The sequence below is a fragment of the Schistocerca nitens genome, chromosome 5 (genome assembly GCF_023898315.1).
Source record: "Schistocerca nitens isolate TAMUIC-IGC-003100 chromosome 5, iqSchNite1.1, whole genome shotgun sequence".
Classification (NCBI taxonomy): Eukaryota; Metazoa; Arthropoda; class Insecta; order Orthoptera; family Acrididae; genus Schistocerca; species Schistocerca nitens.
This window is the reverse complement of record NC_064618.1, coordinates 352,459,410-352,476,555: the sequence shown is the minus strand read 5'-3', so window position 1 is coordinate 352,476,555 and position 17,146 is coordinate 352,459,410. Positions and strand designations below refer to the sequence as shown.

General features: G+C 42.6%; 1 protein-coding gene across 1 annotated transcript in view; it reads right to left on the bottom strand.

Moving 5' to 3' along the window:
- Positions 1 to 17,146, bottom strand: part of LOC126260218 (trypsin-1-like) — a 96,458-nt gene that overhangs the window by 35,352 nt on the left and 43,960 nt on the right. The window contains exon 5 of the mRNA XM_049957518.1: positions 5,464 to 5,577. Within this exon, the coding sequence (XP_049813475.1) occupies positions 5,464 to 5,577 (114 nt within the window). The remainder of the gene's footprint in view (positions 1 to 5,463; positions 5,578 to 17,146) is intronic.

Sequence of the window (17,146 nt, the reverse complement as noted above, 5' to 3'; positions counted from 1 at the left end):
CACAGAAAGTGGACAGTGTCAGGTTAGGACGTATAGTGCCGTCAGACCAGTCACTATTTTCCCCCTTTTCTACAGATACAAGGCTTCGAATGCACCTACGTCCCAATGAGGCGTTTAAAGCGCAGCGTGTGGAAGGTGTAGTTCAGGCCAGAGTTGGTTCTGTGTTTTGTGGGTGTTTTTTGTACCATGTCTTGTGGCCACTCAGTTAGATTGCTGTGAACATGAACCAGCCTGTTTATGACAACGTTTTCGTTCATCGAGGATTGCCTTTTCTTCTACATCTTTATGAGGGGTATGCTGTGGAGGGAGTCGTCTTCCACGATGACAAACAGCGAGCTTCGCAGGGCTGCAGGCTTACTTTTTCTACTTTTCTGAATACTCAGGCACACTACAGCACCTCGATTGGCAAAGCACCCGAACTGAAACATGTTGGAAATGTTTGGGGCTGTTTGAAACAGCTAGCGAAACGTAGCTGTCGACATCCTCACACTCTGGTAGCTCTACCAATACCATCATCAGTGAGAGCTCTCAGATATGGCATACATGAAGAGACTTGTGGTCCACTTTCCTCACCGAGTTAAGGGAATTATCCGGGTTAGACGTGGGTTACATTGTTTTCCTACGATGTCTCATAAGGGAGAGGTGCATACGTTTTACTTTCCAGTAAAGTGAAGGTAAATACGCGTTACAATTATAAAATGCGTTGCCATAATCCATTACTTTCTAACTGAAAATTTTATTGAGAAATATTGCATGAATTGTGCATTTTTGTTCGTTATACTCTTCATCTAAATGAATATAACCATTAAAGAAGTAGTAGATTATAAATAAATTAAATTTGTGTGAAATACAAAAATTCAGCGTTGCTAAACCCAAAAGAAGCAATGATCATACAAACTATTCAGACTTTAGTATGTACTCTCAACTGAAGAAATTGTTTCTAGTTCAGAAGCTACTGAAACAAACTAATGTACAAATAATCTGTAATTAATCTTTTTGGATACCTGTTTCAAACAATTAAATCTAAAATATCTGTAAACTGATGTTAAATGAAATTGGACGAAGCTAAGATTATGGATAAGTAAGTGATTTAATTATTATTTTTGAATATTTTAATCTATGCTCTTATAACAGCTGTCTGATTTTATGAAAAAAAAATGCCTTTTGAAAGTGAGCAGATACTTGAAACATGTATTGAGACTGACACTCCAGCGGTAAACATGGATATTTAGAACTGTTTTAGTTAGAAAAATATATGGGACAGTTTTTTCTGTTTCGTATGTTACATGTACTTCATCGGTTACAAAAGAAAGTAAAATAGTTTCTACATGGCTGAGTCAGACGAACTTCCACGCATACTGAAGGTGATAGCTACAGATTTTCCCAGATAAAATACTAAATAAGAAAATGTTCAAACACTGGGCTTTTCGGTAGACGCGTTACAAAAAAAAAAAAAAAAAAAAAAATGGTTCAAATGGCTCTGAGCACTATGGGACTTAACTTCTGAGGTCATCAGTTCCCTAGACTTAGAACTACTTAAACCTAACTAACCTAAGGACATCACAAACATCCATGCCCGAGGCAGGATTCGAGCCTGCGACCGTAGTGGTCGGGCGGTTCCAGACTGTAGCGCCTAGAACCGCTCGGCCACTCCGGCAGGCGACGCGTTACAGTCAAGCCGCTTTGAAGGTTAGGTTGATGCTTAAGTTATTAATGTTGTTGTTTTGCACGTTGCTATTCTGATTACTATGGGTTTCTTTGTAGAGTGTCATTTTTTATTTTTTATTTACAGTTCACTGTAGCTATCTGACTTTACACATTGCCATTTTATTGTCTGAATATAGTGCGTGGAGCTGCGGACGCAAGAAAATGGAGCGCCAATTGGAGCAATCGGAACATTTCGGACACATTCTACTGTATGGGACGAGCAAGGGCCTTGCCGCAGTGGATACACCGGTTCCCCGGTTCCCGTGAAATCACGGAAGTTAAGCACTGTCGGGCGTGGCCGGTGCTTGGATGGGTGACCATCCAGCCGCCATGCGCTGTTGCCATTTTTCGGGGTGCACTCAGCCTCGTGATGCCAATTGAGGAGCTACTCGACCGAATAGTAGCGACTCCGGTCAAAGAAAACCATCATAACGACCGGGAGAGCGGTGTGTTGACCACACGCCCCTCCTATCTGCATCCTCACCTGAGGATGACACGGCGGTCGATGGTCCCGATGGGCCATTTGTGGCCTGAAGACGGAGTGCTTTTTTGAGTGCTACTGTATGGGCATAACGCCATTAGATAGATTACGACAAGAAAATGGTCTTCTCGTTTTAAGAAGGATCTTTTTGACATTAGTGACTAACCACGTTCAGAAAGACCTTCGGGGTTTAATGCAGATCGTTCAGACGTATTAATCCACAATCAACCACGCCAGTGTACTCAAGAATTGACAAATGTGTTGAACTGCGATAATCCCTCCACTGTGCGACATTTTCACGCAGTGAGGAAGGTGCAAACATCGGACGTATGGATGCCATATGCTGGAGGCCAAAATCACAAAAATCAGCGGGTGGCCACTTGTGTGTCTCCACTTGCTCGTCATCAAATGGCTCGTGAACAACACCGAACGTACCTGCACTGTATCGTTACCAGTGACCAGAAACGGTGTCTTTATGGGAATGTCTGTAAGGGAAAGAAAGAAATGTTTGACCCCAAACACAGCAGTAGCTTCCCGTCAAAAGATCTTTGAGCATATACGAAAGAAAATTTTACGCGTTTGTTAGAACAGTGACGGTGTGGTGTGCTACAGATTGCTTCCCCCAAAGTTAACAATCACTGCTGACATTTATTGTCAACGACTGAGACTTCTTGCAGACACAGTCTAAGAACAACGACCAGGAAGACTACGTGAAGTGATACTACTCCACGATAACGTTCATCTGCATTCTTATAGACTGACGGAAAACACTACGCAGGAGGCGGGTTCGGAAGTCAAAGCGCACCCATGTTATTCATATGACGTTCCACTCTCCGATGTTAATCTTTTCCGCTCTCTATCGAACAACCTTCAAGGAACTTCCTTTTTGGAGGAAATGTGGTCGACGTGTTCTTTTCCTCAAAACCAAGAGATTTTTACAGTCGAGGAATCGTAAAGTTACCCCAGCGTTGATATATTCTTGTAAATAGTGAAGGAGAATATATTATTGATGATAGAAGTCTCTGTTATAAGTATCTGTTGTGTTTATTAAACTTATGGAAAAACGCTATGAGCATAAGCACCCGACCCACTGTACTGAATCATATATGCTTTGGTTCCTGAACGTGGAGAATCATCAATATCAAAACGATCCTCCTTAACAAGATGAAATCATTTTCTTGCAATGCTCTGTTCAATGGAATTATACCCATACACGGCGCAAGTGTTTCTGACTCCCCCGTAACTGTCACCCTGAACTGAACTCAAGCAGAAGAATATGGCGGGAATGTTATGATTTCTCCTGTTGGCACTCCACCTTCTAGGGCCCACTGCTCCACTCACTATCCCCAAATAACTAAATGATATTGTGTAAACGCAAATAGTAGCCGTGCACTACAAATAAAAAAAGAAAACCGATAGGTAAACCCATAGTAATAGGAATACCAACATGAAAAACAAAAACGTCAGGAACTTATGAACCAACATAATATTGTACACTCATACTAATAATTTAAGGATAATGCTGATACATGGTGAAACAACGCTCTGGTGGGCGGTTTGCGGGTTTAAACCACATCAGGGTATGATCAATGCGGTGCATTTGACCAGCGGTCGTTGCACGGTGGCGATGGCAGCAGTCCACACACGCAGAGATTTGTTGGTGCATGTCAGAGTTTGGTGCAGCGAGTAAGTGTGCAGACGTTCTGAGACGTGCTAATGGTGACTATGAGTTGAAAATGGCTCAAAGAACACATATTGATGACGTTATGAGGGGTAGAATATTAGGCGACTGGAGGCTGGTAAAAACACAGCAGGTCGTAGCACAGGCCATCCGTGTGCCACAAAGTGTGATTTCATGATTATGGCAACGATGCCAGCAGACAGGACACGTGTCCAGGCGCTACAGTACGGGACGTCCACAGTGTACAACACCACATGAAGACCGCTATCTCACCATCAGTGCCCGCAGACGGCCACGGAGTACTGCAGGTAGCCTTGCTCGGGACCTTACTGCAGCCATCGAAACAGATGTCTCCAGGCACACAGTCTAAGACGATTGAACAGTCATAGTTTATTCGCCCGGAGACCTGCAAGGTGCATTCCACTGTTCCCTGGTCACAGGAGAGCCCGTATGGCCTGGTGCCAACTGCACATTACATGGTCATTGGAACATTGACCCTAGGTTATGTTCACGGACGAGTCCAGGTATAGTCTGAACAGTGAGTCTCACCGGATTCTCATCTGGCGTGAACCAGCAACCAGATACCAACTCCTTAATGTCCTTGGAAGGGACCTGTATGGAGGTCGTGGTTTGATGGTGTGGGGTGGGATTATCATTGGTGCACGTACACATCTGCATGTCTTTGACAGAGGAACTGTAAAAGGTCAGGTGTATCGGGACGTCATTTTGCACTAGTTTGTCCGCCTTTTCAGGGGTGCAGTGGGTCCCACCTTGCTCCTGATGGATGATAACGCACGGGCCAAGAGCTCCCATCGTGCAGGAGTACCTGGAAACAGCAGATATCAGGCGAGTGGAGTGGCCTGCCTGTTCTCCAGACCTAAACCCCATCGAACACATACACATCTGGGATGCTCTCGGTCGACGTATCGCTGCACGTCTTCACACCCCTAGGACACTTCAGGAGCTCTGACAGGCACTGGTGCAAGAATGGGAGGCTATACCCCAGCAGCTGCTCGACCACCTGATTCAGAGTATGTCAACCCGTTGTGCGGCCTGTGTACGTGTGCATGGTGATCATATCCCATGCTGATGTCGGGGTACATGCGCAGGAAACAGTGGCGTTTTGTAGCACATGTGTTTCGGAACGGTTTTCTCAACTTATCACCAATACCGTGGACTTACAGATCTGTGTCGTGTGTGTTTCCTATGCGCCTACGCTATTAGTGCCAGTTTTGTGTAGTGTCACGTTGTGTGGCACTACATTCAGCAATTATCCCCAATTTATGAGCATGAGTGTATTGAAACATATAATCTTGTCAGTCCTGCATTTCACAGTCTGAAAAGCTCCTCCAGGATTACTGGTAATAGTTCTGATTTAACAGAATTTATTGTACTTGTCTGTCTTCTCTTTCCAATTTGAAGGTCTCACAATCTTGAAGTGCCTTAGAATTGGAACGAAAGCATTTTGATTAAACTACCGTTATCTCTTCGCTGCTCGAGCCTTCAGTACACATTCAGAAATTACAACCAAGTTATACCGCTGTATGCTCTGTCACACATTTGAAGCACTTCGGTGTAGTGTATGCTAACTTACCTCTGTGGCTCCCCATCCGACCAGAGTGGCCGTTGTTCCAGCCATTGTCTGCTGCTGAGACGCTGGTAACGTGACCGCTTGTATTTTGGAGTTGAACGTCAGGGGCTGCTTCAGCTGCGAGCGTTAAAACCAGTTGTGTGTTAATATCTGATTCTGTCACCAACAAAGAAAGCAATAATGCAACTAAGGCTAGGAACACTTTGGCGTGATACGAGATACATCAATCGGCCGTCTTGAAGAAACAATTCGGTAATTACAGAGTTCAGCCTAGATAACAGTTTTACCCAGAGTAAGTATCCTACAGCCAAACCTGCTAATGCATACTTACTTGTGAGATGATGGAAGAACGCACCATGGGTGCTCTGAATCCCTATGTTCGAAGGAATTGTCAAAGTTTGTGTTTGCCCGATGAGGGGAACAGGTGGAGCTAAATGAATTTATACATTATAGGACTATGTGCCTGTCCTCCCCACATTGTCGCAGGGAGTGAGTGTGTTACTGTTTGTGGTGACTCGTCCGTCGGTTGGGCATGTTGGATTCGAAAGCCTTCTATGAGCTGTGAGGGTTCAGTAGGCTACCCGCCGACGATCATTTCGCTTCCTCCCTTGGCTATCTTCATAATCAAGAACACAAACAGCGACACCTCATGCCTACTTATCTCGGTTATATATATTATGTAGTTAAAATTTACTCGGAACATTATGTTTCGAACAGGAAAGGTGCCCAATGGTCTTTTCCGTTTAGGTGGTCGAATCCTTAGATCAGCGGTTCTAAGCCCGGGGTAATTCCTCACTGCAGCGTAAAATGAGATTTTCTGAGGGATAAACCAAAAAGGATTCGATTATAGGCTGAGTAAGGAAATCAGTTTCATTTTAAAAACTCCTTTTTATTAATGTTTTATACTAATATTTATTTGCTGGAAAAACTAAACTCCGACCAAACCAATATTTATTACCTAAGTAACCAAAAATTAAATTTTTTTTCAAATACGGTCAGTGCGAGTACTGAAAGCGATGGACACGAAGCTTGTGAAATGAATGTTTGCATAATTTAAACTGACATTAACACGCAGTCAATGATAACTGCAACCGGGCAACTGATGCATGGCACACCCAATGATTCGACCGAATAGATATGTGCCGGCCGCGGTGGTCTAGCGGTTCTGGCGCTGCAGTCCGGAACCGCGGGACTGCTACGGTCGCAGGTTCGAATCCTGCCTCGGGCATGGGTGTGTGTGATGTCCTTAGGTTAGTTAGGTTTAAGTAGTTCTAAGTTCTAGGGGACTTATGACCTAAGATGTTGAGTCCCATAGTGCTCAGAGCCATTTGAACCATTTTTGAATAGATATGTCACCGTTGCTTCGCTTTTCAGGTGCTGGTTCGCCATCCGAGTACATATAGTAGATAATGTATTTATTTCGTCCCTCGTGTGTTTTGTGAATTAATTTGAAGGAGGAAGTGTGACTGACCTCGGCTTGCGAAGAAATTTCGTGAATATTCTGACAAACACAGACTATGGTTCCCGGCTTACAGTTTTCGCTGGAATGATGATGTTATAACAAGTAATGAAAAGGGTGATTTAGGAATTTCATATATCTCTACCTGTCGTAAGATATGTATATAAACTGTTTTCCTCATTAGAAATACTAACAAGAAAGTCTCTGTCTTTAAAAACATGTTTCAGTGAATGAAGGAATATTCTTAAGTATTGGAATTACATGAAAAATAGAACATTTTAGACACAACGAGGAGATCTCAAAACAATTAAGCATCAACTGAATTAGCAACATGACGACGAAAGGCTGGTGATTAGTATCTTTTATTATCTGAAAAACTTTCGAGTGTGAGAGTACTTGAAATGTATTCGCAGCTGTGAATATAGAAACCAATTACCTGTATAATGGATCGTCGAACGCAGAACTTTGTTCCGCACCGGGACTAGAACCAGAATTAAACGCTTATCGCGATAAGCCGGAAGTCTGGCTTCGAGTTCCGTTCCGGCACGAAGATTCATTGTCCTCATTCACTTACATAGCTGATGGTTGTCATAATCGAAACTGCGAATACATTTCATGTATTTTATAACGACTGTAGTCGCCGCAGTGCCTGTTAGTTCGGACACGCAAGCATATCCGAAGACAACACAGGAACTGCAGTATCGTATGTGAGAGTGCTGTACACATATGCCACGACTTATAGATACGAACAAGAATTTTCGAGTAATGTAGGAACGGAAACAAAATCGTGAAATCGGTTGGACGTGGAGCATCATTATGACAGCCAGTGGAAAAGATCAAACTAAATGTAAGAAATAAACATTACCTAACATCTCATTGACCATTTATTTCTCGATTTAAAATGTGAATTTTATTTATTTCAATGTCAAGTTAACAGTATTTATCTTTCCTCATTTTAGAAATAGAAAACTGTCCTTATTTTTTTTAACGAATTCAAAGTTTGCCTACAGACTTAACATTTTAGCTGACATCTCATCTCCTTCAAGAGTGATGGTCTCAGAAAGGTTGACCATTGACGTGCTAGTGGATACTATAGGCATTAATGTCATACGGCATTTACATTGCTGCCGAGGGCAAGAATGGCTCTTCCCGCAAAGAAGCCCTACAAGGCTACCTCAGAAAGAAAACAAAATTATGAAGGAATCTTAGCTGCAGTATTTGTCTTCATTTCAACAGCCACTAGATTAGCCTAAATCTTCAAATCCCACTAAACCTTTGCTTCACTCCTGAGGCACATACATAGTAACTAAACAAAAACTAAAAACTAAACGACATAATGCAAATCGCAGACGAAGAGAATAATTTGTAGAGAAAGTGAATCGAAAGCTAACGATTAAGTTGGCCACACTCCATGCACAAGACACATAGACGCGTTTAGTGACCGACTACACAAACAGATAGTAGAAGTGACAAACTGTACCGTATTTTAGGTCTAGAAATGTGGAAGCAGACGACACCAATAGATGTAAGCGGTAAAACGTATAAAAATTCCGTAAGTATGAATTACGTTTCAGTATATTTCCTAACGAACCGGTTTTATATTCAGAAAGCAAACCAGAATTATAGATACGTAACACTACAGCAGAATGACGAATGTTTTAAATTAATGAAGCTAAACGCAGATTTTCTTAGTAGTTCAGATGAATTTTAAATACATTAATATCTGTAAAGCAGCTACTCACACTGTGGTAACAGAAATGAATAGTGTAATAAGCATATCTCTTACTCAGTTACTTCTGATCACTACTGAAAACGTACGTCTTTAATGTCGTCATAATCGCGCAGTCTCCCAGTAACAAGTCTCAGGCTTTCTTTGGGCCAAATGCATAACTGATACAATTTTTTCCTACGGATTCTTTTAAGATTGTACATTGCTTTTCTTTGGCATCGTCTGGATCCTAGAAACCGATACAGGATGGTCCATATGAAACTGTCCAATACATTTCTTATCAAACACCAGTCTTAACATTCAAAGAATAATAGGCAGTCTAGTTGCAAAATTGTTTTTTATTTATTTAATTTATGACGCTTTTAACTCTCAGAGTAACGTCATCAGACATCCAGAAAATTATCACGTGTTCGTTGGAGAGCAGAACAACAGTCCGCAATGAAGCCAGAAACGTTGCTAGATGGTTCTCGTAAAACCTATGACTGTTGTACTGTAACTCCTGTCATCAATTATTGTTCCTTCTATCTCATAAATGTCTGAGAGATAATCAACATTTATAGATTCATTCTGGACTACTGTTCCGCTCTTCTACGAACACGCGACAATGGTCTAAATGTCTGTGATGCTCCTGTGAGAGTGAAACGCGTCACAAACTAAATAGATCAAAAACCATTTTGGAAATGAAACTGTCTATTCCTTCTTGAACATCTCAAGAGATTGCTGTCCCATGATCCGAAAGACAGAATGATGTGATTTTCCTTTTAATCTTAACATTGTCTAACGTCGACTCAGCCTACTGATGAGGAGTTTCTGGTGCGTAATGGTTGGTGTTCTGTGACTTTACATATTAGGACGAGCTAAACGAGATAACATTTATAAAAAAAGAAAACTGAGGATGTAAATGTTTCTTTACCACTTCTTTAACCTACCTGCAGAACCAAATACGCTCACGTTGGTCTGGAAGCCTGAACCAATATTCGATAGGAATTAATAGGGGTCAAGATCTATTCCTTCCTGATAATGTTTTGACACAGCAGTCTTTTGGTTGATTGTTCAAAAATTTTTAATGACGTTAGCCGGATTTGAGCACTGAAATGTATCAATGGTAACTGGTGATAATTTGTGGCGGAGTGAGAACCGAGCCCGCATTTCCCATTTCACGCGAGCGTTCGACTTCATCGCCTCTGCCACCCGAGCACGTTTCCCTTCCGACTCAAATTTCAGACTCTTACTCACTACTGACACCCACTTCCGAACCCGTATTCGCTGTTGCTGATACCCGTAAGAGATCGGGCATGGTGTGCATACGCACCGAAAAACAGCATCGTTGGTTGGGGGTTGGATTGGTGGGGAGAGGAGACCAGACAGCGAGGACATCAGTTTCATCGGATTAGGGAAGGTCGGGGAAGGAAGTCGGCCGTGCCCTTTCAAAGGAACCATCCCGGCATTTGCCTGGAGCGATTTAGGGAAATCACGGATGACCTGAATCCGGATGGCCGGACGAGTGATTGAACCGTCGTCCTCCCGGATGCGAGCAGCATCGTTGGTTGTCGGCACCTATTATATACCGGGTGTTTCCGTCAGAGCGTGCAAAAGTTTAACAGGACATAGAGGATGCTCCACTGAACAATTTGAGGTAGGGAGCCTGGTGTCGGAGAAACAATCTTAAGGAGATAACGCGAATAAAATCACATTACTGTGTACTTTTTGCTTACTTTAGTTACAGTTCTCTGCAAATGAACGTACCATTTGTTTTGTGTCTTACAAAATGTGCTGAAACTGACGGCAATCGACCACGGTGCAAGCATGACATCGATGAACAAGATTCACCCTGATAAATAAATATCCTTGGTGTGTTTGAAATCACATCAGAGGCAGCTACAATTCTGGCAGCTATTCCATCTCAGTATCCACTGGGGTCTAATGCATATGACTTTACCCGTAGATATCCCCTTCGGAAATAACCAAGCGGATTCAGGTCAGGTGACCTGGCAGACCATCGAATAGGAGCTCCCCTTCCAATCCAGCGACCACAAAATACAACATTGAGATGGTTGCAGACGTCCACACTGAAGTAAGGCCGTGCACCGTCATATTGTATCCACGTCCTCTTACGAAAAGAAAAGGGTACGTTCTCAACAACTCAGAACTTCGCACGAAACTCGAGTTGAGGTGGGCACTCGGACGGCCAGGTAGAATATATGGCCCAATGAGATTTCCTCCTACAACCCCGGTCCAGATATTCACAGCAAAACGTACTTGATGGTGTGACTCTACTGAAGCATAAGAGTTTGTCTTATCACACACATGGCTATTCATGCTGTTCGAAATACCATCACGACCTAATCAGTAAACAGTACGATTTGGAGAGAAATCAGATCGATCAATAGGTTGTTGGAGCAACCACTGACACAATGTAAATTCAGTCACAAACACTGTGTAGAATCGTTACGGGTGATACGGGTGTAATTGTTTTTCGTGGAGTTCTCGCCACACGCTAGTATGTGCAGCGCTCATTTCACGTGCAATACGACGAGTACTTGTAGTGGGGTCCGCTGCAACTCGTACTAGCATCTCCTCTTCCAAGTCTGGTGTGCGACTGGTCCTTATGTTGTCTGGTCCCTCGTTTCTTCTTTCCAGTGAACCAGTCTCTCTCATTCGTCGCTCGAGATAAAGAAACACTCCTGACGGATGATACATCTTAGGAAATCGTTCCCTGTACAGCCTTTCAGCTGCGAGAGCATGGAAACGTATTTCTCCAAGGTGCATGTCACTGAGTTCTGCGAAACTGTATACCGGTACTGCTCCATCGTATTATACTATACATCTCTGAATAGCACTGAGTGGGTCAGTCCTTGATTCATAGCATGTTCTGCCGTGGGACAATGTAAATGCGCTACAACGGAGCCACCTTGTGGACCAGGAAAACAAACACAACCTGCATAACGACTTACAAGTATTCAGGCTCTTTCTTTTTGTTTCCTTGCAGGAAATAAAGAATATACATTTAAATAAACTGCACAGTACGTGTAAACTGGTACACATGTTAGTTCAAATGTGTGTGAACTCTTACGGGGCTTAACTGCTAAGGTCATCAGTCCCTAAGCTTACACGCTACTTAACCTAAATTATCATAAGGACAAACACACACACAGCCATGCCCGAGGGAGGACTCGAACCTCCGCCGGGACCAGCCGACACATGTTAGTTGTCACTAAGCTACAAAACAGTAATACTAGACGAAGTGGTATGCAAATATACTTCCATATCTCCTTAACATAGCTTCTCCGAACCCAGGTTCCCTATCTGAAATTCTTCAGTAGAGCATTCCGCATCTCCTGAAATTTTTTTGCTCGTATACAGGGTGAGTCACCTAACGTTACCGCTGTATATATTTCGTAAACCACATCAAATACTGACGAACCGATTCCACAGACCGAACGTGAGGAGAGGGGCTAGTGTAATTGTGTACGACAAACCATACAAAAATGCACGGACGTATGTTTTTCAACACAAACCTACGTTTTTTAAAATGGAACCACGGTAGTTTTGTTAGCACATCTGAACATGTAAACAAATACGTAATCAGTGCCGTTTGTTGCATAGTAAAATGTTAATTACATCCGGAGATATTGTAACCTAAATTTGACGCTTGAAACCTCCGACGTTCAGTTGCGTGTTGTAACAAACATCGCGTTTCTACAGAATGATCTGCCAACGTTGCTCGAAAATGTCCCACTGGAAACGCGTCGACGTATGTGGTATCAGCATAATGGTGACCCTGCACATTCCGCAATTAACACTAGGCTGACCCTTGACAGGATGTTCGACGGACGTTTCATAGGACGTGGAGGACGCATAAATTGGCCAGCCCGTTCTCCTGATCTTACACCTCTGAACTTCTTTCTGTGGGGTACGTTAAAGGAGAATGTGTTCCGTGATGTGCCCACAACCCCAGAGGATATGAAACAACGTATTGTGGCTGCCTGCGGCGACATTACACCAGATGTACTGCGGCGTGTACGACATTCATTACGCCAGAGATTGCAATTGTGTGCAGCAAATGATGTCCACCACATTGAACATCTATTGGCCTGACATGTCGGAACACACTCTATTCCACTCCGTAATTAAAAACGGAAACCACGTGTGTACGTGTACCTCACCCCTCATGGCAATATACATGGGCGTCAGTGAAAAAGACCAATAAAAAGGTGTTAGCATGTGGATGTAATGTGCTGTTCCAGTCTCTTCTGTACCTAAGGTCCATCACCGTTCCCTTTGGATCCCTACGTAATTCGGTGCTCTCCGATACACACGATCGAACAGCGGAGGAGTGGTACTCAAGCGTCAACTTTAGGTTACAATATCTCCGGATGTAATTAACATTTTACAATGCAACAAACGGCACTGATTACGTATTTGTTTATATGTTCAGATGTGCTAACAAAACTAACGGGGTTCCGTTTAAAAAAACGTAGGTTTGTGTTAAAAAACATACTTCCGTGCATTTTTTTATGGTTTGTATTAACCAATTACACTAGCCCCACTCCTCACGTTCGGTCTGTGGAATCGATTCGTCAGTATTTGATGTGGTTTACGAAATATATCCAGCGGTAATGTTAGGTGACTCACCCTGTATACGATGACGACGACATCTTATTGATACATTCACATGCTAAAGTCAGTTGTGAGTAATAGCTTCGAAATTGGGGTCAAGTGATGCATGAGCACAAGGCCGGAGCAGTTACGGTGGCGGTTCGCGTAAAGCGGGAAATTCGGGTTCGAGACTCGGGCCGGCAAAATTTTTCACCTGTTAACCATTGATACATTTCAGTGCCAAAACGCAGTTCCTGCCATTAAAAACCTTTCAACGATTAGTCGTGTATCTCTTGGACATGGGGCAGAGGGTGGTCAGATATTTACCAAAGAAAAGTCGCCAAACAGCAGTACGAGGGCAGTTCAATAAGTAATGCAACACATTTTTTTTCTGAAACAGGGGTTGTTTTATTCATCATTGAAATACACCAGGTTATTCCCCAATCTTTTAGCTACACAACACTATTTTTCAACGTAATCTCCATTCAATGCTACGGCCTTACGCCACCTTGAAATGAGGGCCTGTATGCCTGCACGGTACCATTCCACTGGTCGATGTCGGAGCCAACGTCGTACTGCATCAATAACTTCTTCATCATCCGCGTAGTGCGTCCCACGGATTGCGTCCTTCATTGGGCCAAACATATGGAAATCCGACGGTGCGAGATCGGGGCTGTAGGGTGCATGAGGAAGAACAGTCCACTGAAGTTTTGTGAGCTCCTCTCGGGTGCGAAGACTTGTGTGAGGTCATGCGTTGTCATGAAGAAGGAGAAGTTCGTTCTGATTTTTGTGCCTACGAACACGCTGAAGTGGTTTCTTCAATTTATGAAGAGTAGCACAATACACTTCAGAGTTGATCGTTTGACCATGGGGAAGGACATCGAACAGAATAACCCCTTCAGCGTCCCAGAAGACTGTAACCATGACTTTACCGGCTGAGGGTATGGCTTTAAACTTTTTCTTGGTAGGGGAGTGGGTGTGGCGCCACTCCATTGATTGGCGTTTTGTTTCAGGTTCGAAGTGATGAACCCATGTTTCATCGCCTGTAACAATCTTGGACAAGAAATTGTCACCCTCAGCCACATGACGAGCAAGTAATTCCGCACTGATGGTTCTCCTTTGCTCTTTATGGTGTTCGGTTAGACAACGAGGGACCCAGCGGGAACAAACCTTTGAATATCCCAACTGGTGTACAATTGTGACAGCACTACCAACAGAGATGTCAAGTTGAGCACTGAGTTGTTTGATGGTGATCCGTCGATCATCTCGAACGAGTGTGTTCGCACGCTCCGCCATTGCAGGAGTCACAGCTGTGCACGGCCGGCCCGCACGCGGGAGATCAGACAGTCTTGCTTGACCTTGCGGCGATGATGACACACGCTTTGCCCAACGACTCACCGTGCTTTTGTCCACTGCCAGATCACCGTAGACATTCTGCAAGCTCCTATGAATATCTGAGATGCCCTGGTTTTCCGCCAAAAGAAACTCGATCACGGCCCGTTGTTTGCAACGCACATCCGTTATAGACGCCATTTTAACAGCTCCGTACAGGGCTGCCACCTGTCGGAAGTCAATGAAACTATACGAGACGAAGCGGGAATGTTTGAAAATATTACACAAGAAATTTCCGGTTTTTTCAACCAAAATTGGCCGAGAAAAAAAATGTGTTGCATTACTTATTGAACTGCCCTCGTATATTTTCAGAATTTAGTTTTCTTACATAACCTGTTTTGCCATTTCATTAATGCCATCTTCAGGCTTCTAAGCACTCCATGTGTACAGAATCAGATAGATCGATACACGCATAATTGGAGCCATCAATACCTGTTTTCCCTTACTTGATTTCCTCTGTGCAAATTCGCTTCGGGTAGTTTTCTAACAATTGCTTTTATATTTAAATTACTAAATATAATATCCAATAATTTTTTGTCGCCTAGTCTGTTACATGGATTCATTTAGATTTCTTTCTAGTCTTACGGTTACTTAATTGACCACGTCCAGAGGAGCAATATTCTGGCTGCAAACTTAAAAAAGTGGTAGCATTAGATGATATCTCTCTGTTGACGGCAATATTTTTCTGAGACAAAAGTTCTTACACCAAACTCACAGTATCTTAAGTGTGTTAGGATAAACTTCACGGTGCTAATTGCAATGTACGCAAAAATAGTTAACTAGAAACATGGGGTACGTCAACAGTCTATCGTACCCAAAAGAATTCGAACGAACTGAATTGCGTTTCGCCTGATATGCTTGCAGGCCACATAACGTAGCTGTCTTGCAGGTCCTCTGATATCTTTACAATACAGTCGCGTGACAATACAAAATGGATACCACAAGGGATCACTAGAGTTTACTATTCTGTAAGGTAATAAGACCAGCTGTAAATCGACGCGACGATATTGTAAATACCGTACGAGAAATTGCTTCATTAGAGATGAGACAGTCTTAATTCTAGCAAGTTTTGTTACCGTACAGTAAGCGATATTTCAAAATCACTGACATACTGAATACAATTTGTGTCAACTATCTCCGCTACATAAGTTATTCTAGCAATCTTTAGGAAAAATTAAATATTTTTATGAACAAGAGATTTTGAGACAATATCTTGATATTCTGACGTTCTATGTCAGTTCGAAGTATTTTTGCTATTTATAAGGTTTTCCCGCACGCTTGAAACGTCGTTCCTGATACGAGTGATTTGCCATAAACTGGATGTTGAACTAAACAGTTAAAAGCAACTCTATTAACAGTGGCAATCGCTCTATGGAAACCTCAAAATTAGTATCTCATCACCAGCAATTTCTCTCCACTCACGATTGAGCATTTATTTGAGTATATGTCTGAACTTTAAACGACTGACGAACTTTTTTGTTCTGGATCTCTATTGAAACGAAACATCTATAGCCACTGTAACTAAGCAAAGCTTTCGTTTCGGAGCAGGACTCGATCACAGCAGCGTTCGTCACCGGTGACTGGACATAAAGAGCCGAGAAATATCGAAGCTTTCACCAGCAAATTTTTGTGCTCTGCCTAGAATCCCGTCAAGACTTTTATTATGTTTACTATAGTTTCATGTGACAAAGTTTGTACTTGTTTAAAACGAAATGCCTTGATGTAAAGTTTTGTAACGGGAACCCGAACTCAGCACGAAATCAGATTTGAAGTAAGTAAAATCAAATGTTAGATATTGAATTTTTTCATCAAAAGCGAGGTGTCTGAGTTTTAAATCAGGATACAATTTCTTTGCAACACCGGGAATCGAAACTGGCACCTATCGCCGTTGTTTTCTGTACAAGAATTGTTTGTTCACCATCAGTGAGGTGTGTGCATGTTTGACTAGAAATAACGGTACCTATCGTTATTATTGAAAACACATGAAGAGACATTAAAAATGAAAATTATTTATCAGTAGTAGTTCGGTGAAAACGGACTTGAAACGAAACCATGGATAACTTTGCCCTAGACCGGAATTCAAACCCACGTATGTGACTTTCGTGGAGATGTAGAAGAGTTTGCCATCTTGGAGAAAAACAACGAAATGATCGAACCATATCATTCCGTGCTTGTCAGATACTACGAAAGAGGAGATCCGAATTCGAATTCCAGTCCTGTAGAAAATTTTTCAGTGTCTCAAGTTCAAATAAAGAGGAGCTATGTGACCTTAAACGACCATTGGCCCATTAAACATGAGTAAAATAAAGTTTCTAATCTAAGGAAGCCCATCAGCGATCGAGTTTCTATTTGTCACGACTTCCACCTCTGCTATGGTCCAAAATAAACCGGCTCTGCCCCATTTGCTGGCGAATCTTTATGATGTTTATAATATGGATTCTGAAATACGGTACAACTTGGCGTTCCTTGCTTCGCATTGCTAGAGGTACAGGAGATCTTTTCATGTG